At 41.7% G+C, this 25,744-nt stretch overlaps 1 protein-coding gene across 1 annotated transcript in view; it reads left to right on the top strand.

Moving 5' to 3' along the window:
- The first annotated feature begins 5,448 nt into the window (after positions 1–5,448).
- ABCC2 (ATP binding cassette subfamily C member 2) overlaps positions 5,449–25,744 on the top strand; it is a 59,217-nt gene continuing 38,921 nt past the window's right edge. Inside the window, 8 exon segments of the mRNA XM_006756565.2 lie at positions 5,449–5,604; positions 7,664–7,837; positions 20,735–20,860; positions 22,502–22,636; positions 22,851–22,955; positions 23,397–23,452; positions 24,659–24,890; positions 25,653–25,744. Of these exon segments, the coding sequence (XP_006756628.1) occupies positions 5,572–5,604; positions 7,664–7,837; positions 20,735–20,860; positions 22,502–22,636; positions 22,851–22,955; positions 23,397–23,452; positions 24,659–24,890; positions 25,653–25,744 (953 nt within the window). The 5' untranslated portion in view covers positions 5,449–5,571.

Below are 25,744 nucleotides of genomic sequence, written 5' to 3'. Positions count from 1 at the left end.
TGGGGCTTCTGGGGCCGGGCTGCCCTGGATGGCAGCGCTCTGGCAGCTCGCGCTGTCCCCCCTGCCTGCAGTATGCAAATTAGCCGTCATCTTCGTTGGCGGTTAATTTGCATATCGTACTGATTAGCCAATGGGAGGCGTAGCGAAGGTACGGTCAATTGCCATGTTTGTCTATTATTAGATAGGATAGGCTATACATATAAGTATAAAAATTTATATCAAAATCGAGTCACATACTGTTCTGCCAGTTGCTTTTTTTTTCTTTCATAATTGAGATTTTATTGTTTTGAGGATCAGTACACAGACATTTCAATTTGTACACGATGGGGGCAGTGGGAGAACCCTGCCAGTTGTTTTTGAATTTTTTGCTTTTTTTAAAAATAGACTATATTTTAGAACAGTTTTAGGTTCACAGCAGAATTGAACATAGAGATTTCTTACATACACCTGTGCCCACACATGATTATAATTCCTATCAATTACTTTTGTTCCTCTTATTTGCAGAAGACATCGCAGGGGACTTACATATTATTTTTAGAGAATGATCCTACTCATACCATAGGACTCACTAGGCCTTCTCTTCAGTCCCAATGAACATTTCCAAGCACAGCCAATTTGCTGTTCCAATTACTTGCTAGATGAACCCAGGCAATAGATCCTCTTCCACCTGTTAAGTAGAGAGGTAGAAGATTGCCATCATTGTCAAAGAACAGTTCAGATATTTAGTAAGATGTCTGCATGCAAGTGCTTTTAGACATGAGGGAGATTGTTATTACACTGTTGTCAATACACAAAGGCAAAACAAGATTTATAAAAGAGATGGAAGGAAATAAAGTATACAGATTAGGAAAAATAAGGTGTGTTTTATTTTTTATTTTAAGCTGATTAGCTGGGGGCAAAGTATGGGAAGGCCAATATCGAGTATGCTGGCTGGGTCATCATGGAAACCAATTTCAGGTATTTGTGAATTTTCTATAAAGCCTTTGGAGTTTGGCTTTGAAGCAAGCATGACAGAGCTGTCTAATGTCTCCCCATGTGCCATTAGTATCACTGCTTCAGGTAAGCCATGTTAGTACCAATAATTTCACTCATCAGAATTTCTCATTTCCCCTCTTTGGTCAAAATTAGCTCCTAAAGGAATGGATTCAGACATGAGGATTTCATTCCCTTTTTGAAAAAATGTCATCAGTTGGATGTTGATGGGATAATGGCCATATAACATTTAATCATCCAGATATTTAACTGTGGAAGCAGGCAATAAGTATGAGAATAATCACAATCTCTAACAAACATTTGGCCCCTTATTTTTATCCAGGTTTTATTCATGCTTTCATACATTTATGTGATAAGTATGAGAAGACCATTTGATTACATGAGTAGTTTAGAATGTACATATTGAGGAACTAGAACAGGGGTGGGCAAACTACGGCCCGCGGGCCAGATCTGACCCGTTTGAAATGAATAAAACTAAAAAAAAAAAAGACCATACCCTTTTATGTAATGATGTTTACTTTGAATTTATATTAGTTCACACAAACACTCCATCCATGCTTTTGTTCCGACCCTCCGGTCCAGTTTAAGAACCCATTGTGGCCCTCGAGTCAAAAAGTTTGCCCACCCCTGAACTAGAAGGTAAACATTACAAATTTTTGTCAAAATTTAGTTGACCTAATTATGGATGACAAATACCTTGGGAGTAAATAAGTCATAAAACATGATCATATGAGCCCTGGCCAGTGTGGCTCAGTTGGTTGGGTGTCATTCCAGGCGCTGGGAGATTGCTGGTTTGATTCCCGGTCAGGGGACATTGCCCGAGTTGTGGGCTCGAACCCAGTAGGAGGCATGCAGGAGGCAGCAGATTGATGTTCTGCTCTCACATTGATGTTTCTCTCTCTCCCTCTCCTTTCCTGTGTCTCTAAAAATCAATTTTAAAATCTTAAAAACAAATAAAAGTCCCAAAAAACATAATCATATGAGAAAGTAATTGGACCACTGCTTGCTGTATGCTTTTGTTTTTCGTGATGTTCATTGGGTTCATTTAAAGACTTTAGTATGCTAATCAAAAAAGCTGACCCCTGTCTGTTACGGATTTTGTTCCTGTCTGTTTTAAGGCTCCCCTAACATACTGTCCTTTATTAAAGTCAAAAGTTCCTATAGAGACCTACTGTATATTTTCATCATTCCCTGGTATAAGAATTCCATTTTTCAAATATTTACAACAAATGGGTAAACATGAAAAAAACATGGATGTTTAGAGGGAGGAAGAAGGCTCTGATATTTAGAATAATAGGAACACATATGGGTGCACATACAAAGCAATTGTACACAGTGCATTCTATCGCTGGCCAGAAGCACATGGTATTAACTTCTCAAACTTGCAATTATAAATACCAGGAAATACCAGAATCTTCAAGACAAACAGACAAAAACAAACAAGGTTAACAAACTAGTTTTTCCTGGTATCTGCCACCTGTCAACGAATGGATTTTTATTGAAAGCCACCTGAAAACTTTAGACAATAAAAAAAAAGAAGAAAGAAAGAAAAAAAGAAAGAAAGAAAGCCAACCACCTGGCAGAAATCACCACCGATGGTCAGAGAACCAAAATCCTACATCACTGACGCCAGAGGGGAAGAATACTGAATAAATGCAAATCTGAAAATGACTTGGCTTGTAAGAGCCAAAAACTTAATCACTGTCTGTACCACTTACCAGATGAGCCCGGGAAGGTGAGCTGTGGACCTGCGGGATCTAAGCTGGGACAAGGTGCACCCTCAGGCTGCATACTTTGATGGTAAGTCTTAGGTGGGAAAATTCTTGATGAAATTCTCTGGGTTGTTGTGGAGATATCACCCCTTCTGCCCGCTGCTTCCCTCAGCCATTCCAAGGACGAATGGGCTGCCTTACTCTCTGTGAAGGTGGAATTGCATGGGCGGGGTTTCTGTTAGCTGTTTTTAAGTCTTCCAGAGGTGAAAGCTTAGAGTGCATAGGGAGTTTTCTCTCAGTTCTCTTAACTGTTCCCTCCCATTTTGTAGTGTGAATCTCAGCAGTTGGTGAAGACCAGTGTGACAAAGAGTTGGGGACAGTGCAGTGTGACTGTTTCTGGGCTCTTTTAGATGCCAGCCCCACACATGGCCCTGAAAGATTCGTTAGCAGTTAGGCTGGTTTCTCCTGAGCCATTTGTGGTATTTAGCAGTTAGGCTGGTTTCTCCTGAGCCATTTGCGGGAGGCCTCCCCTCCTGCTCTAGTTCAGACAGAGATGAACGATCCTATGGCTCTCTTCTATCTTAGAAGGTCTTGTCATTTCTGGAGTTTAGTTTAGGGGTTAGCAAACTTATTCTTTAAAGGTCATATAGTAAATATGTGGGGTTTTGTGGGCCAAGAGTCCAATTGAAGAGTCCTTATGGACAGACTGTTCATGTTGAGTTTTATAGTTAAAAAATGTAAAAACAAGGGTCAGTTGAAAACAGGGGTCAAACTGGACCTGGCTTATGGGCCAAATCACCCCCCGCTTTGCCTCATTTAGGATTCTTTCTGTCTTCACTGATGGATTTTTAAACATTTATAATTGTCATCTTTCCAGCTTGCTTCTGTTGGTATGATCAGAGGTCTGTACCAAAGCCAGTGAACTCTGATCATGCCTTTATCCTAAATCATCTTAATCCTGTTTTAGGCACACAGAAAAGGATGGAAGTCCATCTATGGGACAATAACTGAATAAATGTCCTAATAACATTTATATATCGTTCAATATTAATAACCCAGAACATAGCCACTGGTACTAGTGGTAAATATTTTTATTATTTGTGAATTTAAGATAACCAGAGGTATTAAGTATACATTACTTAATACTTGGGCCAGGTATTAAGTATACATTAGAATATATGTGTATGTATGTGTACATTAAAATATATTTTATTTTCTTGTTAATCTCTGTAGATACTACAGTCTGTATATACCCACACAACACAGAAGTGGCTTTTTTGTTTGTGTTGCCAACCAAAATGGTTTCACATGATCCTCCAAATGATGGTGTTTGCCCTTTAATATGTTGGCAGCAAGTGTACTGCTAGTGTAGGAGGTCCTGATTTTATTTTATTTTATTTTTTTAAATATATTTTATTGATTTTTTACAGAGAGGAAGGGAGAGGGAGAAGGATTTAGAAACATTGATGAGAGAGAAACATCAATCAGCTGCCTCCTGCACACTCCCTACTGGGGATGTGCCCACAACCAAGGTACATGCCCTTGACTGGAATCGAACCTGGGACCCTTGAGTCTGTAGGCCAATGCTCTATCCACTGAGCCAAACCGGTTAGGGCAGGTGTCCTGATTTTAAAAGAATACTTGCTTTACTAGGGGAAGAGAGCAAGGAGGAGTTGTCTAATGGGCATTGAGTTTCAGTTTTGCAAGATGAAAAAGTTCTGGAGATTGGTTGCACAGCAATGTGAATATATTTAGTACTACTGAACTGTACACTTAGAAATGGTTAGGATGGTAAATTTTATGTCATGTGCTATGTTTTTTACCACAATACAAAAATTTGCTTTAAAAATATTATTATATATACTAGAGGCCCAGTGCACGAGATTCGTGCGTGGAGGGGGGAAGGGGAGAGTCCCTCAGCCCGGCCTGCACCTTCTTGCAGTCCAGGACCCCTTGGGGGATGTCTGCCTGCTGGCTTAGGCCCAATTCCCAGGTTGGCAGACAGACATGCCTCTCGCAGTCTGGGGCTCTCACAGTCCCAGACCCCTTGCTTCTTACCGCCTGCCTGCAGCAGAGGCGGGAAAGACTCCTGCCACCGCCGCTGCGCTCGCCAGCTGTGAACCCAGCTTCTGGCTGAGCGGCGCTCCCCCTGTGGGAGTGCACTGACCACTGGGGGCAGCTCCTATATTTTGTGTGTATTTCCTTCTAACACTTATAATATGGATACAAATTACTCTACAAAATTATCAATACAATTGTATATCTTGTTCTTACTCATTTTTCTATTTCAAGTATATCTTTAAGTCAAATATTCTTTGAAAATATCTTTCAGTAGTTCCTTTTATTTTTTATTTTTTAATGTATTTTTATTGATTTTAGAGAGGAAGGGAGAGGGAGCAAGAGATAGAAGCATCAGTGATGAGAGAGAAACATTGATCAGCTGCATCCTGCACACCCCACACTGGGGGATGAGCCAGCAACCCGGGCATGTGCCCTGATTGGGAATGGAAGCATGACCCCCTGATTCGTAGGTCGACGCTCAACCACTGGGTCACGCCAGCTGGGCAGTAGTTCCTTTTGCATATGCTCACACCTACAGAGGCTTCTGGTGCTTGTGTGAACTGGTGAATCTGTGTCCCCGGGTCCCCGCGGTCACATGTCTATCCACTGGGATCATGTAAACATACCTCCAAGCAAGGTTAACGATTAAATCATTGGGATGAAAGGTCAGGAGAATTGCCTTGAGTTGTAACATCAGAATGGGAGATGACACATCACTACTCACCTTCCACCTTCTCTGAGGAAAAGAGTGAGTAAGAAACAGCAGTGATCCAGGAGTCTTCATCTCAAAAGAGCTCCAGGAATCATGCTGGAGAAGTTCTGCAACTCTACCTTTTGGGTAAGAAATTACACTTAACTTCTTCTCAAACCAGAACAAGCCATAGATTAGCCTAGAGTGGCCACAAGAACCAGAAAAGTTAGATATGCAGTTGATCTAAAGCTCAGGGTATTTTTTTTTAAATAAAAGAATGTCATAATATCGCCAGATGATATTCTATGTGGGAGAAGTAATATATTTACTTACTTACTTTTAAATTTAAAAAAATACTTTTTTAAAAAATTCATTTCAGAGAGGAAGGGAGAGGGAGAGAGAGATTAGAAACATCAATGATGAGAGAGAATCATTGATCGGCTGCCTCCTGCACACCCACACTGGGGACAGAGCTTGCAACCCAGGCATGTGCCCTGACCAGGAATCGAACTGTGACCTCCTGGTTCATAGGTCGATGCTCAATCACTGAGCCACATCATTTGGGGAGTAATATATTTATTTTATAGCATATGTTTATTGTATCCCAGACTCTTTTCTTGGACAAGCTATCTTCAAAATTGCCTCTCTAAAGAGAAATAGGGAAATGGCTTCTAATTTCATCAATGTTAAGAGTAGGAATTGTGTAATTTGTGGGGTAGGAGGTCCATGACTGAGTCCTGTTGAGATATGCCGGTGATGAAACAATAATGCTATGTACTAGAGTAACTGGCGATTAGTGATGTGGACTGGAAGTTGAAGATAAGGATGCAAATCTGGGTATTATGAGCACTGAGACAATTTTTTGAAATATTAGAGCAGAGAATTTTGAGATAAACAGTGTGAGCAACAAAAACAAATGGTTTAATGGAAGAGGGAATGAGAAGGGACTTTGGATTTAGTGATATTAAGAAAATGTGGTCTACAATCTCCTAGCATCATCATCAGAATTACCTAGAATGTTAAAGTAGTTTAAATATCTTAGCTACGTCTTCTTGATTCTAAAGTTAGGTAACCTTATGGAGAGATAAGAAGAGCAGAAGTGAGATAGCAGAGCACCTGGGCAGCACTTCCCAGTCTTAGAAAGAACATAGGCCCCAAGACCAGAAACCAAATACCTCAGGAAGGTGGGGCTTAATAGCCAACCCTTGAGAATTCTTTCTAAGAGTTATCTGGCAGATAATCTTGATCAGGGCACCTTAACCTTTTCTTTAGAGAATCTGTTCAAACAGCCATACAAAACAATTCAAAAATATTTATTGGGAGAGAAAAATCTATTCTCACATGACTCAAATATAAGAACTAGTGCCCACCCCTACCCTCAGCTCACAAGACACTTCTCATTATTGCAGAATGCAAAGACCAGTACAGAACTTGCTGGGAATAAGCCTTCTGTTCAACAGTTTTATTGTGCTCCTGTGCTGATGCCCCCTGGCTTTCTGACATAAGCCCTTGGGCTCTGACAGAAGCTCTCTGGAGTCTAAATGTCAGAGCATGACTAAGCATTCTGCCTGCTGCATATTTGAGTGTCTGACAGTGAGTTCATTCGGTGCTAAAGACTAGAATAAGAAAAAGTTTTTATATCCCAAGGAACTATCCTCCCCATTTGGATTGGAGGAAGGTCCCTCTTCTTCCCACAACTTGGCAAATGCATTGGCGAAGTTTACTCAATGACTGGTGGGAAGATTCACTGAGAATCACAGGAAGAAAGGTCTTTAAAGGTTGCATTGGCCAAAAAAGTCACTAAATGTCATTAAATTGTGAATTTTTAAAAAATGTATCTTATTGATTTTTTACAGAAAGGAAGGGAGAGAGATAGAGAGTTAGAAACATCGATCAGCCGCCTCCTGCACATCTCCTACTGGGGATGTGCCCGCAACCCAGGTACATGCCCTTGACCGGAATCGAACCTGGGACCTTTCAGTCCGCAGGCCAACGCTCTATCCACTGAGCCAAACCGGTTTTGGCAAATTGTGAATTTGTATCAATGGAGATGAATAGAAAAATACAGCACAAGGGTCAGGCTGGATGTAGATATATAACTTAGTTAAACTTGTTTGGAAACGGGTTGGGGTGGAGGGTGTGGGCTAGGGCTGGTCTCTCTCTTCAAACTCATGTAACCAACAATCCTTACATTTTGGTCCCCCAGAATTCCTCATTGCTGGACAGCCCGGAGGCGGACCTGCCACTTTGCTTTGAGCAAACTGTTCTGGTATGGATTCCCTTGGGCTTCCTTTGGCTCCTGGCCCCTTGGCAACTTCTACATGTGTACAGATCCAGGAACAAGAAATCTTCTATAACCAAACTCTACCTTGCGAAGCAGGTATGGAACCCAAGTATTTTCTAACTAATTCCTTGGTGCACCATAGAGACATTTTCTTGGTGGTTTAAGTGTCTCCTTCACTGTCTTTAACCAGCCTTCCCAGGTGCTGTTGACTTAGGTAGAGACATGTTCTGTGAGCGTCCCTCTCTCCACCTGCCTTATGCCTCCCTGGTCCCTTGCTATATTGCTTAGTTAAGGTGATTTTGAATTTTGCAAAAGAATAGTGTCTTAGAAATCTTCTGGGGAGCGGACACCCTGAACACCAATAGTGGGTACCAAATCAGTAAAATATGTAGTTTTGTCTTTTTAGTATTTGAGAAGGGAACATGGGACTTCCTATCTGTAAGCTGTTCTAGAGCAGGAGACTGTAATTCAGTTGGCACCTACAATGAGGTGAAAATGAACTATATGATGTGGCCTCTGTCCTCTCGATTCAGGCAATCCAGCCATCATCGCTCATCTCCCCAAACTTGGGTCTGAAATAGGGCTTTCATTCTCCCAGTCTTCCATACATCTAGATGATCACTCACAGAGAGGGAGGAAGGGTGAGTGCTTATAGTGACATGCCTGAATGGGGAAATAATGGAAAGGACAGGGCAGGCAGGAGAGAGCCCGGGAAGAATGAGGGAGCAGCCCCTCAGGAGCCAGCTGCACTGATGAATGCAGGGAGTTTCTTGTGGGAAATGAAAGACCCTCAGTGGAGGTTGCTACCTTGGAAAATCCACCATCTTTTCACTGGTTTCCCCCCATCCATCCTGATCTTTCAGCGGGGTTTTAGAAAGGCAAATTAGACTCGGAGTTCTATGGGCATGCACACCAATGATCTCAGGCTGCCTGCAGTCTACAAAGAAGTAAAAAGGAACTTGGCCGAAGGAAGTGGGATTTGCACTGATGCTCTGAGATGGGGCTGGTGGGAGTTTTGGAGGGATCTGGTTGGAAAAGAACAGTGTCTGGGAGCCTGGGGCAGGGTCACGGTCTGCCCTGTTGTTTTGAGTGCTCAGCACAGGAACTAGCACTCAGGGGGCATTTGTTGGGTGTTGGTATTAAATGCACTGGAGAGGCAAGAGAGCTTTAGACTCTGAACATCAAACAACATGCTTCAATACTCTCGGGAATGACTCAGCTTTTGGCCAGAGCCAGCTTTTTGGTCATGAGCAAGGGCGCATCCCGAAAGGAGTCATCCCATGTTTGTCTCTTTCTGTAATGCCAGGTGTATTGGGGGAAACCTCCCCAGTAAGCCAACAGAGTCACAAGCAGGTTGCACACAGAGAGGGGGGAACTGATGGGGTACAAGCCATCAGAGCCAGCGCTGGTGGGAAGTACCTGTCACTGACGGCATCTGCAGGCGTCGGTCTCAAGCCAGGTGGCACCAAGTGTGGCCCATGGCACAGCCAAGCTCCGTTATTGGGTGGGGCAGTTGGAGCTCTGAGTTCTTGTAGCCCACCAAAGGTGGAAGTTCCTCTCATATTGGTGTCCAGATGGAGCCCTTATTCAACAGTCCAGACTTGTGGTTTGGGCTCCTCCTGAAGGTGTTCCCATTACACCAATTGCCTCAGCCTTGACGTAGCACAGGAGGTAACTGTCATGGCTGGCCATGACTCCCTGTTGGATTGTCAAAGGGTCCACAACGTTTGCTCTGCTCGTGCTCTATGCTGTCAGTCAACTTAGGGGGATCCTGCCGTTTTCTGGAGTATCTAAGGAAAGCCTGGGTAGTGAGTAAATCGGTATCCCATCCTAGTGATAGCTTTTAATTAACGTTTTAAAAAACAGCTTTCTTGAGATATAATTCACATTACCATATAATTCTCCCATTTAAATACAATTCTATTTTTAAGTATATCACAGATAGGTGCAATCATTACCACAGTCAATTTTAGAACATTTTCATTCTCTCAAAAAGAACCCCCCTATCTCCTTGTCCCCCTTAGCTCTAAGTAATGGCTAATCTATTTTCTGTCTCTAGTTTAGACATCCTCCTATATAATAAAGAGGTAATATGCAAATTGACCCTCACACCCTCACAAGATGGCTGCCTATGACCAGGCCAGCAGGGGGGTTAGTGAGGGATGTCCAAACGACTAAACAGCAGGCTGTGTAGGGTGACCAGGTCGGCGGAGCGGGGGGGCAGCAGTTGGCGGTGACCAGGCCGGCGGACGGGGGCAGTTAGGAGTGACCAGGCTGACAGAAAGGGGGCAGTTGGGGGTGACCTGGCAGGAAGGCAGGTGAGCGATTAGGAGCCAGCAGTCCAGGATTGTGAGAGGGATGTCCGACTGACGGTTTCAGACATCCCCCGAGGGATCCCGGATTGGAGAGTGTGCAGGCTAGGCTGAGGAGACCCACCCAGGCATGAATTTTGTGCCCCAGGCCTCTAGTTTCATCTAAATGGAATCCTATGTGGTCTGTTATGATTGGCTTCTTTTACTTGCCTAGGTTCTCAAGGTTCATCTATGTGGTAGCATTTATCAGCACTTCATTCCCTTTTATGGCTGAATAATAGCTCACTGTTTGAATATATCACGTTTTGTTTAACTTTTATAAACACAAATCTCTATGGAGAAAGAGAAAAGCAATGTATTTGCTTTTTCTCCCCCTGTAGCAAATAATCCCCTTGCCCTTGCTCACAGTCTTAGGAGCTCCATTTATAATTTATACTTCACTTTTTTTTGTCCTCTATTTTGAGGATGAAGACACAGGTTAGCTTTCTCTTAAAAATTTCAAAATAATTAGTTTTTCTCTGAAAAAAGTCAGAAGTATAATTCCTCACAAAATAAAACTTCTCTTCTACAAGTATCTTCTTAACTCACTCCTCCACTCGATTTTATTTTTCTGCTGCTTCTTCTATCTACCTTTGGGCTTTTGGTTCCCCTCCCACTTTCCTGAATAGCTGTTACTGCCATTCTTGTTCAGTCACTAGTGCAGTGTTTACCTCGCCTGAAGTAAGTTCATTTGCTTGACCAAGCGGGTGAGAGACTCTGGAAATTTATTTGTTTAAAGGTGCATCCGTACTGGAAAGGACTTGATGCATAGTTAATTGAATGAATTGAATTACAAAATGAGTGAGTGAATGAATGATGTCATAGTTCTAGGAGAACAGAAGAGAAATCTGGTTCTGGCGGTTGTGAAAGTGCTGAGGTGTGAGAAAGATGTATAGCAAAAAATGAACTTGTGTTGAGCCAATGAGACGTGGGAATCATCTTCAAGTATTTGCAAAAGTATAACAAAGAAGATTGCCTAGCTTGTGCTGAAAAGTTTCAGAAGCGAGATCAAAGGTAAGTTTGTGGAAGTTGTTCCAGGGAAGTCAACTTCGGCTAAATCTTTGAGTTTAGTAAACTCAAATTGAAGTTCCTCCAATAAATTAGAGATCAAGGGCAAAGACTATTAAGGACTTGGTAATCATTAAACTGCAAGATTTCCCTGGTCCTAAATAAGCAAAGTGTGTATATGTTTCTGATTATAAAAATAATGCATGGTTATTGTAGAAAGTTTGGGAAATTGGAAGTTTGTCATCCTAAAAATCTATTCGCAATTGTATCACTCTGATATGCTCTTATTAACATTTTGGTATGTTTCCTTCCACTCTCTTAAAAAGAAAAGAGTCTCTCACTGAATTGCATACTTTAAAATGGTTAAAATAGTTAATTTTCCACTACTTCCCAGTCCTATTGTCCAGGCCATTTAAAATTATTTTGATGGCTACCTCCATATCTGCAAATAATATACTTATACCTGTATTTCTTGACCTATCAAATATGTATATATATATTTCTGCTCTCATTGACCCAATTCTCAGCTTCCTTTTTCTTTCTTCCTCTTCCTCTCAGTTTTTTAATTTTGTATGATTATTTTCAGTTCTTCTGTTGGTTACCTTTATACCTAAAAATGATCTGCCATCCATTTTAGACTCGACATCTTGATGCCTCTTGTGTAAGATGAGAGAATCAGGGCTCCCAAATTTCTTGGATCTAGAGAACATCCTCAAATAAAAATTTCAGAAAATGCAGCAGTAGATAAAGTCTCTACGTCTTTGCTTTCTGAAAATGTTCATCTGAATATGGAATGCTAGGCTCACAAAAGATTTTTTTTTTCATTCTGAAGATGTCACTACATTGTTCTCCTGCATCCTGAGCTATCGAATTAGGACTTCCTCATTCCTTGTTATTCTCTCTAGAAGCTTTTGTCTTCTGTATTCATTTTTTAAAATATATATTTTTATTGATTTCAGAGAGGAAAGAAGAGAGAGACAGACAGAGAGAGAGAGAGAGAGAGAGAGAGAGAGAGAGAGAGAGAGAGAGAGAGAGAGAGAGAGAGAGAGAGAGAGATTATTGATGAGAATCATTGATCGGCTACCTCCTGCACGCCTCACACTGGGACTGAGCCTGCAACCCGGGCATGTGCCCTGACTGGGAATCAAACCATGACCTCCTGGTTCCTAGGTAGACGTTCAACCACTGCGCCACGCCCGCCAGGCTCTCCTCTTTATTCTTGATGTCCTGAAGTTTCATGAGAGGCTGTTTACGTTTGATGGGTTCTACACTCTCAACCTAAGTACTTTTTTTTTTAACCTTACCCTTTTAATATATTATATACTAACTTTCATATATTACCTTTTCATTTTTCCCCTCCAATTTTGAAATTCTATTTCTCCAGGACTTTGTTTAGATTGCTGTTGGACTCTGAATTGACCATCCTTCTCAATTTGTCTCTTTTTAAATTTTCTTTTTAAAATTTCTTTTTCTCTTTCTATGCTTTGAAAAATTTCTCCAGTTTTTCTTCCTGTCATGCTAAAGAGCTTTTGTTTTAGTAATCACAGATTTGACTTCTAAGAATTCTTCCTACTTTTTGAGTGTACCTCTTAAGAAAGCAACAATACAAACCAACAACCTATTAATGGATGCAGTGTCTTCTCAAATCTCTCATAGGATATTAATTTTAAAATAATCGTTCTTTTCTGTTCAGTTAATAATTCCTGTTTGCTTCATCCAAGAATCAGTTGTTCTGATTAATTATATTGGTTTTCTTCTTCAATAGTACTGGTTTTTCTCAACTTTCTGGTGGTTATTAGTGTTCTGATTTTTTAAATATGTTTATATGTTAATGAACATATGAGGGTGGAGTAGGTTCCTCTGCCATTATATATGCCTGCTTCCCCATCTGGTCTCTTCCTGATGGGAGGACTGTCTGGGCTCTGAGACTTGGATGACTATCTGGACTATGGGCTTCCTCCAAGAGCAGGATCTTGGGTGGTACCTTTCTACCCCTTCTGCGTGCCCAATGAATTTACTCTAGATGAAGTTGCTATGGGGCAACAATACCCCTTCTACCCACTGGGCCTTTTTCAGGGGAAGGATTCTGTTTCTTTAGAGAGTACTCCTGTTTTAGACTGTTTGGGGGTACGGGTGGTAAATAGAATTGTTGTCTGCAGATTTGCAGTGATGGGTTGGGGGTCAGGAAGAGGAGAAAGTGCCTGGTGGAACTATACTAGCTCTGTACACGGAATTTCAATCAAGACTGACTTCTGTCCTGTTTCCCATTCTTACTCACCGCCAGGGCTGACTACAGAGAACACATTTATACTGGTTAAGACTCTCTCACCTGGAAGTCATACCTGCTGGTTTAAACAGTAAAGAATTTTTCTTATGTAACAAACAGTCCAGAGGTAGTGTACTCCAGGATTTGTTAACACAGCAGCTCAACAACATCAGCAGGTAGCTGACTGTCTTTATCTTTCTTCTGATTACTCAGCACATCAAGGCAATTGCCAAGCTAGCACATGACTGCAGGATGGTTGCAGCAGCTCCAGGCATCACACCCATGTCAGTGTCCAGAGGCAGATAAAGAGGTCAGGTGCCCCTATGTGTCACTTCGACAAGTAGCTTTATTGAGATATAATCCACATACCATAGAAGGCACCTCTTTAAAGTGTGTAAGTCAGTGGTGATGGTTATAGTCACCATCACCACTGTCCAAATTCCAGAATATTTTCATCGCTCCAAAATGAAACCCTGGGCCTATTAAGCAGTAGCACCCTGTTCTCCTCCTCCTCTCTGCCAGTCCCTGGCAATTCTAAATCTACTTTCTGTCTCTATGAATGTGTCTGTCCAGGACATTTCTTATATTTGGAATTATGCAATACGTAACCTCTAGTGCAGCGGTTCTCAATCTCTGGGTCGCGACCATCGGAAAACACATATAGCATATCAGATATTAACATTACGATTCATAACAGGAGCAAAATTACAGTTAAGAAGTAGCAACGAAAATAATTTTATGGTTGGGGGTGACCACCACATGAGGAACTGTATTAAAGGGTTAGGTTGAGAACCACTGCCTAGTGTCTGATTTATTTTACTTAGCATAGGATTTTTCAAGGTTTTATACATGTTGTAGCATGAATCAGTACTTCATTTTTTTGAAAGTTTTTTTTATTGTAGTAGAATATACATAAGGTAAAATTAACCATTTTAGCCATTTTAAAGTATACAATTCAGTGGTATTAAATACATTCATAATGTTGTACAGTCATCGCTACTATCTAATTCCAGGCCTTTTTCGTCACCTGAAATGGGAACCTTTTACCAATGAAACAGTTGCTTCTCATCCCCTCCTCCCCCTCTCCCTGGCAACACAAATTAGCTTTTGGTCTCTCTAAATGCCCAGTCTGGATATTTCATATATAAATGCAATCATACAGTATGTGGCCTTTTGTGTCTGTCTTCTTCCATTTAGCATTATGTTTTCAAAGTTCATCCAGGTTGTAGCTTGTATCAGTATTTCATTCCTTTTTATGGCTGAACTAGAAGCTCGATGCACAGATTCGTGCACTGGTGGGGTCCCTCAGCTTGGCCTGTGCCCTCTCGCAATCCGGGACCCCTCGGTGGATGTAGTAGTGCACAAAGTGGCATGCAGCTGGGAGGACCCCCAGCCCCACCGGGCGCTGCGCCACGCCCACTCATCCTGGCCCCCCTGCACCTGCCGCCGCCACCGCTGCCTGGTAGCACTGCTGTGGAGGCGGGAGAGGCTGCACCGCCAGAGCTGGGCTCGCCAGCCTTGAGCCCGGCGTCTGGCACCTACTGGTCAGCTGAGCGGCCCTCCCGCTGTGGGAGTGCACTGACCAGGGGGCAGCTCCTACATTGAGTGTCTGCCCCCTAATGGTCAGTTCACATCAGAGCAACCAGTCAAACGGTCGACCAGTCGCTTAGGGGTGTGTGTGTGTGTGTGTGTGCGTGTGTGCGTGTGTGTGTGTGTGTGTGTGTGTGTATAATACCATTGTAAGGATATACCGTATTTTATTTATTTAATCCTTGGTTGATGGATATTTGCATTGTTTCTATTTTTTTGCCTGTTTTAAATGATGTTAGGAACATTTGTGTACAAGTTTTTGGGTGGACATAGGTTTTCAGTTTTCTTGGGTGTATATTTAGGGATAGAATTGCTGACTCACGTGGTAATTTTATGGAAACTCTATATTTTGAGGAACCAACAAACTGTTTACCAAAGTGCCTGCTCCGTGTTATATTCCTGCCAGCAAAGTGTGACTTCCGAACACAGTAGTCCTTCCTTATCCTTTTCATTCCGTGGCCTCAGTCACCTGAGGTCAATCACTGTCTGAAAATAGTAAATGGAAAGTTTCAGAAATAAACAATTCATAAGTTTTAAATTGTATGCTGTCCTGAGGAGTGTGGTGAAACCTCTTACCATCCAGCTGTTTCGCCTGGGATGGGGATCACTCCTTTGTCTCCACGCTGTATACACGACCCACCCGTTAGTCACTCGGTAGCCGTCCGGGCGATCAGGTTGACTGTCTCAGTATTGGAGCACTTGTGTACAGGAACCCTTGTTTTACTTCACAAAGGCACCAAGTGCAAGAATAGTGATGCTGGCGGCTCAGATCTGCCAAAGAGAGCCATCAAGCTTATGTACATATATGAAACAACATAGTGTATATAGTGTTCAGTACTACCTGCAGATTTAGGCATCCACGGTGGGTCTTGGAACACATCCCCCCGAGGATAAGGGGGGACTACTATACTCATCCTCACCAATACTTGTTATTGTCACCTTTTTGATCGTCACTGTCCTAGATGTGAAGTGGTATCTCATTGAGGTTTTGATTTACATTTCCCTAATGACTAATAATGTTGAGAATCTTTTCATATGCTTTTGGCCATTTGAATACCTTCTTTGGAAAAAATGTTTTGTTTGAATCAACCTTTTGCCTATTTTTAGTTAGGTTATTTGTGTCTTTCTATCGTTGAGTTGTAAAGAGTTCTTTATCTTCTGGATCTATATATCACTTTGAACGATGAAGAAAACTTTCCCCAGAAGCCCCCAAAAGCTAGTTCCCACAAGCTGTCCCTACTTCTCTTTGGCCAGAATTGTATCATATGTCCATGGCTAAAGCAGTCACAGGCCAGTGGAATGGAACCATTATCACTGGTTTTAATTCACCTCATGGGGTTGGAAATGGGTCCAACTTCCACCAAACATATGGCTGAGCTGAGTAGGGGAGATATTTTACAATAGAGGAGCCCTGTTAGGAAGAGGAGAATGGCTGTGAGGAGGCAACTCTACCAGCCAGGGTCCCAGGAGGAAATAGATGGCTGAAGCAAAACAGGATAATATGAGGAAGTTGTATTTACAGAGGGACCTGGAGCATAAGCAGCAAACTTACCGCTCTAGGCTTGAAGGAACAAGAGTGGAGAGTGAATCTGTTGGGGCAGATAGAAGACACAAGCACAGCAACCAGTAATGTCAATCTTAACCCTCCTTCATTGCTGTCTTTTCTTGTGTTTTGGGCGATGGTTTTCTCTGCTTTTACCTGTCACTACTGACATGTATGATTTTTGTCTTCTAAAACTTATCTGATCTACTGAGCTTACCCTTTTTCATTCATATCCTCAGTGCTGTTATGCGTTTATTTCTTGGGTACTTTACTACCAGTTCAAGGGGTTGGGAAGGATGGGAGATAAAGTACTAAACCTGTGTCTTGGACAGGAAACTCTTGCCTTTTTCTAAATTATAATTGAACTCATTGTATATGCAATTTTGTAGTCTACTTTTTTTTTAACTTCAGATGATATAAAAAGCATTTCCCTGATTTAACATTATTCTTCTAAAAAACTTTTATTGATTGATTTTGAGAGAGAGATAAATTTGTTGTTCCACTTATTTATGCATTCATTGGTTGATTCCTGTATATGCCCTGACAAAGGATCAAACCCACAACCTTAGCATATCGAGACAGTGCTCTAACCAACTCAGCCAGGGCTAACATTGTTTGAAACATAATTCTGATCACTAAAGTCATTCATCACATGAGTATACCATACAACTCTTATTTTAACAACTCTTGCAGCATTAACTCCTCCCAACAAATCTCTCCACAACTGTTTTGGGGTAATTTTTGTTTTATAAGTGTTTCACTAGTAAAAATGGGGCTCCAGGCCCAACCGGGTGTGGCTCAATGATTGAGCATCAACCTATGAACCAGGAGGTCATGATTTGATTCCCAGTCAGGCACATGCCCAGGTTGTGGGCTTGATCCCCAGTAGGAGGCATGCAGGAGGCAGCCAATCAATGATTCTCTCAGCATTGATGTTCCTCTCTCTCTCTCACTCTTTCTTCCTCTCTGAATTTAATAAAAAAATATTTTTAAAAAATGAGGCTCCCATTAACATTCTTGTGCATAAATATTTACCTACAATTCAGAATATTTCTTCAGAATAGATTCTTCGAAGTAAAATTGCTATATCAAAGTATATGATCAGTTTAAGTCTTTTGAAACATAATGGAAACTTTTCATAATCTAGGAAGATTTTTGTGAACTTATAGTCTTAAAAGTGCATTAAAGTTCATCTTTGCACCCTTGCCAGCATTACATCATATATTTTTAACTTTACATGCAAAATGGCATCATATTGTTTTACCTTGCATTTCTGTATGTACTAATACAATTGATTTTTTTGAAATTTGTTAAGATTGCCTGGCCGGAGTGGCTCAGTGGTTGAGCATTGACCTATGAACCAGGAGGTCACAGTTCAATTCCCGATCAGGGCATATGCAGGTTCAATTCCCAGTATGGGGTGTGCAGGAGGCAGCCGATCAATTATTCTCTCATCATAGATGTTTTTATTTCTCTCCCTCTTCCTTCCTTTCTGAAATCAATAAAAATATGTTTTAAAATTTTTTTGTTAAGATTATTTTTCATTTGTGAATTGTCTATTCACATCACTTGCTCATTTTTTAAAATGGGGGCGTTAGTGTATTTAACATTCTATCTTTTTGATAGATAATTTACAGAGGGTTACAAAATTTAAAAGGTACAAAAAAGTACATGATACTCCAGTTACTCATTCCTGTTTGAGTTGGCAACCATCAATACCATTTCCAGAGATAATTCATACTTGTACAGTAACTACCTACATATATTTTTTCACACAAATGTTAATGTCACATATATACTCTTCTGTGTCTTAAAAGTTTTTCCATTTAGCACATAAAGATCTGCTTCTTTTATTGGCAATTTGAGATGTTGTTATTTGAGTGTACCATAATTCATGTGCCCTAATGATAGAAATCTAGGTGGTTTCTAATCTTCTACTATCATAAGCAATGCTGTAATAAATAGCTTCATAGATATGAGTGTGTCTGTAGGATGAACTCCTGGAAATGAAATTACTGGGCTAAGGGTATGTGGACTCAAAATTTTTATAGATAGTATAAAGTTCCCTGCATTGAGGTTTTTCCTCTAACCAACGTTTTATTATCAAACTTTTTTATATTTACTAATCAGATAAGTGAAAAGTGGTATGTCATAATTTGAAATTGCATTCTTTTTTTATTAATGAGATTAAACAACTTTTCTTATGCTTAAAAGCCTTTTGAATTCTTTTTCTTTAAATTAACCATTTATATTCTACTAGAGGCCCAATGCATGGATTTGTGCATCAGTGGGTCCCTGGGCCTGGCCTGTGCCCTCTCTCAATCCGGGACCCCTTGGGGGATGTCAGAGAACCAGTTTCGGCCCGATCCCCGCAGGCCCGATCCAGACAGGAGGGAGCCTGGTCCCCACAGGCCTGATCCTGTGCATTGAGCATCTGCCCCCTGGTGGTTAGTGTGCATCATAGCGACTGGTCGACTGGTTGTTTGGTCACTTAGGCTTTTATATATATAGATATTTTGCATTGGTTGTTGGTTTGTTGGTTTTTAAAAATTGCTTTGTAAGAGTTCTTTATAGTGTAAATTGGTCCTTTTTTTATATGGGTTGCTTCATGTATTTTTAATAAATGTGTATGAGTTTAAATATGTAAGCCCATGACAAGGACACCTCCTTTTCCTTGGCCTGGGGAGCGGTGTGCTGGTTGGTATTCTCTTTACCTCAAGGGTGGGTGCTTTAGCTCCAACTTGCTCTATTTTACCTCCTAATTTACCTAAGAGCAAACATAAATTAGCACTGCAAGAGCAATTATTTTTTCCCTAAAAAACAATTCAGTCTCATGTGAGGAAAGCATAATACTGTGCAGCATATTATATACGCCAGAAACAAGTAACAGCACTGTTTCTATGGTTAAAAGTGATGCGTTTCCCTCCTTGGCTGGTTTTCATTACAAAGGGCCCAGTACCTTTGCCTGAGTCATTCTGGATGAATGAGAGATGGGAATGAGTTGGGATAGATGGATGGAAGTAAGAAGAGTAGGCAAGACAGTACTAAAGATCTTTATTTTGAGAGTTCAGATGCTGGGGGACCTCCTCAGCAGAGGTAGTAATTTTCCATCCTGATGAGGGTGGGTGACCCTCTAGAACAGTACAAGTATATCATGTCTCATTAGCTCATAGGACAAATATTGATTGGCTTGTAGTCATTTTAGGATGACAGAGTTGCAATTGTTTGCAATGTTAACTTCAAAGGTTATATGGGGAAATGGGTGGGACTAAGACCAAAGAAAGGTAATTGTGCCATTCCAACTGGAGTGGGGGATCCTCTTTTTAAATCTGTTGCCTTAGGTATCTATTGCTGTGTAACTGATCACATCAAACTTAGCACCTTAAAAGTAAACAGTTTTTATCTCACAGTTTCTCTGCATCAGGGATCTGGTAGCAGCTTATCTGGATTCTGCTCCAGGGTCTCTCAGGAACTGATAGTTACTATGCTGGGACTAAGGTTGTCTGAAGTTTTGTTGTTTTTTAAAAATATATTTTATTGATTTTTTACAGAGAGGAAGGAAGAGAGATAGTTAGAAACATCGATGAGAGAGAAACATCGATCAGCTGCCTCCTGCACATCTCCTACTGGGGATGTGCCCGCAACCCAGGTACATGCCCTTGACCGGAATCGAACCTAGGACCTTTCAGTCCACAGACCAACGCTCTATCCACTGAGCCAAACCAGTTTCAGCATGTCTGAAGTTTTGATTGCGGCTAGAGGACCTGATTCTAAGATAACTCACTCACATGTTGGCAGGTCTTAGCTCCTTACCGAGCGAACCTACACGTAGAGCTAGAATGTCCTCATGATGGGGCAGTGAGTGATCTAAGAGAAAGAACAAGGAGGCAGCCAGCTAGTCTCGGGAGTCACACACTGTCACTCCCACCGTATTCTACTCATTAGAAACAAATCACCAAGTTAGCTCACACTCAGGGAAAGGGGAGCTGTATGGAAGAGAGGCATATCAAAGAATTTGCGGACTTACTTTAAAACCATCACACTCAACATTCCTCAAAAACACTTAGCATACTTCAAACTTTATTCCATTGCTTGAACACATGTATCCATTCACGCCAGAAATATTTATTGGCGTGTTATCTGAATCACTGCATACCATTTTAACCATCAGTTACTGGAACCATTTTATTTTAAAGAATGAAATCCTCCTAACAGTGGTCTTTTTTTCTTCCCAGGTGCTTGTTGGGCTTCTTCTTATTCTAGCAGCCATAGAGCTGGCCTTTGTACTCATAGAAGACTCTGGACAAGGCACGGTCCCTGCCGTTAGATATACCAACCCAAGCCTCTACCTGGGCACATGGGTAAGGCCCGTCACCACGTCTGCCCTGTTTTATCTTATCTCTATTCAAAGTCATGTAGCTGGAATTTACTCTTTTGAAATGAAATAAAGTCCAATGTCATCTACCTTTTTCAAGGGACCTGTGATGAGGCAAAGCTTGATTATAATGGGGCAAAACAAATGTTAGTTTTTTCATCTTCTTTTGAACACTGGTTTATAGAGCCTTCTCCTTAGGGCAAGTACTACCTTTAATGACTAAGATATGTATCTTGTGTACTCATATTTCGCCATCTAAGGATCACATGTGAAACTCAGGTTTATTGATATGAAATAGTTTTCTTAAATGCCATAAATATTACTTTTAAATTGATTGACTGTAGACTATAATCGATGGATCACTGTGTATAGCATTGTTTGTATAAACTTGATGACAGAAACTTGATGTTTCTTCTACAAGCATGATTTTTGGGGGCTGCCTATCCAGTGTTTTAAAAGCAATTGAATTGATGCCATCATTTTAATTATGCCTCATAATTACTTGGATTTCCCGTCTTTCTTGAAAAATCAGGGCCTCCATTCCCACAGGGCAATGGTCAACTAGGACTGAGTAGCAGTTGCCCCCATTAGACCAGTCATGAGCTCAGTATAGTCTCCCCGACTTCACTCAGTACCATGGTCTGCTTGACCCCTGCAGGCATCTTGTTTGGTAACCCTGCTTAGAACAAACAAAGAAGGGTCTAAGACAGTGATGGCGAACCTATGACACTCATTTTTTTGGTTGATTTTTCTTTGTTAAATGGCATTTAAATATATAAAATAAATATCAAAAATATAAGTCTTTGTTTTACTATGGTTGCAAATATCAAAAAATTTCTATATGTGGCACGGCACCGAGTTAAGTTAGGGTTTTTCAAAATGCTGACACGCCGAGCTCAAAAGGCTCGCCATCACTGGTCTAAGAGGTGGTGTGCTGCAGCCCGCTCACAGAGCTGACTGTGTGCATCCCTTCCCAATCCTGCATCTGGGGACATCGTGCTGGAACTTGAAACCCACTACAGTGGGGGTATTTATACCATGGAAATTGGCAACTGCTTAAATCATGGCTTCTCCCCCTCCCCCCAGAATATTGGTTTACTGAGTTTAGGAAACCAACATTTATTCAATTACATCTACTAATAAGTGAGATGCTACAAGGAAGTGTTTTTATTGACTGCTTAATCCGTGATACTATTAGAAAATCGTGATGCAGACACCTTGCCCCTATCCAGCAGAATATGCCTCCATCACCCGGCTGCTGCAGTCAGTGCCTGACGTTAATTTCCTTGGGTCTTGAAAAGATTTTTCTGGCTCCCAAAGTAACTACATTAAAATGCAGATGGTGACCTTCTGCCTTCTTTGCTAACTTCCCACCCCAGTGTGGTGAATAGAGAGGGGGTGCGAACGGGGGTCCCAGGGAGAGCATGGAGGCCCTGACAAGAGAAAGCTGGGTGGTGTCAGGGAGGAAATCTACAGTTTGGCATCTGTGTGCTTTCTGCCCGGCCAGATTAAGTACAAGTCTCCTCCCACGGTCCTCCTGTCTTCCTTTGTTTTCCCACATCCCCTTTGCCTCTTTTCCTTGGCTCGTGACGATGTAGTTCAGAACTTGATGTGACTGTCTCTCTAGCTCCTGGTTTTGCTGATCCAACACAGCAGGCGCTGGTGTGTGCAGAAGGACTCTTGGTTCCTGTCCCTCTTCTGGATTCTCTCAATACTCTGCGGCACTTTCCAGTTACAGACTCGGATCCGGACGCTTTTAAAGGTAAGGAGGGAAGAAAGGGTGACACGAGAGGAAACTGCAAGGCCCCTTCTCAGTCTCAGCCACGGGCCTGCAGTAAGTTGAGTTCCAGGATAGAATCATATTTAGGGGGTTTGATATAGGCTTTCATCACAGATATTCACCTATGTGGGCTGTGTAGACTTCATTTGGATGAAAGGTTCATTTTCTCTTTGTTTTGTTTTTCCTTTTCCCATAGGGCAACAACTCCAGTCTAGCCTACTCCTGCCTGTTCTTCATCTGCTATGCATTCCAGATCCTGATCCTGGTCCTGTCAGCATTTTCAGAAAAAGGCTCATCAGATGTGAGACTTGAAATAGACCCACCGCATAGATTATTTTTGGGGATGGCCCCTTGATCAATATATAAGGCATCAAGGGCTAGGTGTCTAGGTGTTACACAGGTCCCCCGAGATGGCTTTGTCTCTTGGAAGTCCCCCGAGCCCAGAATACAGTATAAGACCATTTTGTGACATAAGGCAATGGAAGGTGACTAGAATATGGAAATATTGACTTGGATTTTGACCTACCAGTCTTTAGCATAGACAGTTAATCCGTACCTCTATGCCAGAAGGTCTGATTGTTGTTCAATTGGTAACCTTAGGGTCTCCAAATAAATGTATGTTGACCAGCCTATTTCGGTACCATATCTAGTTTCTAGAACATAGATCAGTTTCTGATTTTAGAGTCCCATGGAGTTCCTGTTTCCAATTGATTTATTTTCTGATTTTTTGTGTGTTTTGCAGAATCCATCACTCACGGCTTCATTTCTGAGTAAAATTACCTTTAGTTGGTATGACAGGTAGGAAATGCCTGGAGAATGGGTTGTCTCTCTCCCCACCTCCTCAATCGTTGGAAAGTGATGGAAATCTTAATTTTTCAAAATGCCTCCTGTGGCCTCCATATCTCCACTTCTTAGAGTCTGAGGATGTTCTGACAGATTAATTTAGTTAATTCCCTTCATTGGGCAGACTGGAAAGCTGAGGAAAAGATGGAATATATTTGCTCTTGGTAGCCGGGGGGTTCCTTGGAGAAAAGGAAGGGCTGTAAGAAAAGGAGACAGTAGAATAGGAGCAGGGGAATGTGGGGGCAGGCAGTGAGGCACAGATTTGGAGGGCCAGGGATGAATTAGTTGTCCTGGGCTCCCAGAGGATCTGGAGCAGGCATTCTTGTCCTTTGTAGTTCCATAGACTCTTTTGTCTGGTAACACCCAGGTAATGTTTTCAATGAATAAAACAAAAGACAAGGTTATTAAGGAAAACAAATATATTGAAATATGGTTATCTAAATATTATTTTTTAAAGACCAAATGTGTGATGTGGAAATCAAGTGCTTCTTGATTAATGCATTAAATAACAAGATCTAGTGATGGGTCTAACAATGACCATAGTTTCACAATAGTGATGAATGTAAATGAGCTATGAAAACATCTGTGATTTCTCCCAGGGACAAAGGCACAGGTACTCCTTTTTACAACTCTGGTTGGCTGCCTTTACTCATATTAGAAGGAAAAGCTAAATATCAGTTACAAGCTTTTAAAAATAAAGACATAATTTGTTTTCTATCCCTTTTCTCAAATCCTAGGTTGAGGAGCTCTGACCTAGGGAGATAATATGGAGGTGGCCTCCAGATCTGCTCAGTTCCTTAAGAGCATCATGGAGGCCCCTGCAGGAGATGCCAGAGCAGCAAAGAGGCAGCCAGTGTTGAGGAGGAAGGAGCAGGAGCAGGGGGAGGTGGTGCCCTTTTGGCTCTTAATTCAGTAAAGCCCCTCCCCTTCTCTTCTCTTCTCTTCTACCACCTTCTGTGACCCACATTGGACCCCTTTCCTGTTCTCCTCACTCTTCTGTCAAGATTAAAGGGTCAGGAGATGGAGTAGTGGAGCAAGGGAGAAGTCTCGTTCTTCTGGCCCTCCATCCCAGAACTGGGGCGTGGGCTTTGATAGAGGCTTCCAGGAGACAGCTTCCGACCCAGCCTGTAAGGTCTCAGCCTCTGGCTCATCTCATTCTAGCATTGTTCTGAAAGGCTACAAGCAGCCTCTGACGCTCGAAGATGTCTGGGATGTGGATGAACAGAGTAAAACCAAGGTGCTAGTCAGCAGATTTGAAACACACGTGGCCGGGGAGCTGCAGAAGGCCAGGCGGGCACTGCAGAGACGGCAGCAGAAAGCCCAGAGGAACTCTGGAACCAAGCTGCATGGGCTGAACAAGAACCAGAGTCAAAGCCAAGATGTCCTTGTCCTGGTAACTTTTCCGTGAGGGTCTGTGTGAATGTGTTGTATGTCTCAGGCAAGAGGACATCGCGTCATGGTGATTCTGTTCTCACCTTTTTTTACATCATTTATACTTTGCAGTGTATTTTATATTATTATTTATAGTCACAACACTAAGAATACCTTAGTGATGGAAACATAGGGGTATGATGCACTATTTGCTTTCCTTTGGGGTATATTTGAAATTTTCTATAATAAATGTTTATTTGTTTGTTTGTTTGTTTGTTTGTTTAATCCTCACCCAAGGATATTTTTCCATTGATTTCAGAGAGAGTAGAAGAGACAGGGAAAGATAGCAAGAAACATCAAAGTGAGAGAAACACATTGATTGGTTGCCCTCTGCACGCCCCTGACTAGGGCCGGGCCAGGCAGGAGCCTACAACTGAAGTACATGCTCTTGACCAGAATCAAACCCGGGACCCTTCGGTCTGCAGGCCAACACTCTAACCACTGAGCCAATCTGGCTAGGGCTAATAAAATGTTTTTCAAATAGAAAGATAGGATAAAATAATACCTTAGCATTCTAGAATTTGTACTTTAGTGGAATTTAGCATTAACAGTTAATTCGTTGACTTTTTTTAAACTTGAAAATACTTATTGAGAGTCACTGTGTGTCACCAAACCTGAACAAGAAGGCGACAGGGCTCAGGGCTCTGCCCTGGAGCTGTCAGTGCAGGACAGAACCTACACCCGCAGCTCTGGGGACACTGTTGCTGTTTGGTGTTGTACCTAGGAAGAAGCTAAAAAGAAAAAGAAGAAGTCTGGGACCGCAGAAGACTTTCCTAAATCCTGGTTGGTCAAGACCCTCTTCAAAATCTATGGCAT

Source organism: Myotis davidii, unplaced genomic scaffold (assembly GCF_000327345.1).
Source record: "Myotis davidii unplaced genomic scaffold, ASM32734v1 scaffold332, whole genome shotgun sequence".
NCBI classification, from domain to species: Eukaryota; Metazoa; Chordata; class Mammalia; order Chiroptera; family Vespertilionidae; genus Myotis; species Myotis davidii.
The sequence above is the reverse complement of the archived record's forward strand: the minus strand, read 5'-3'. Positions and strand labels throughout refer to the sequence as shown.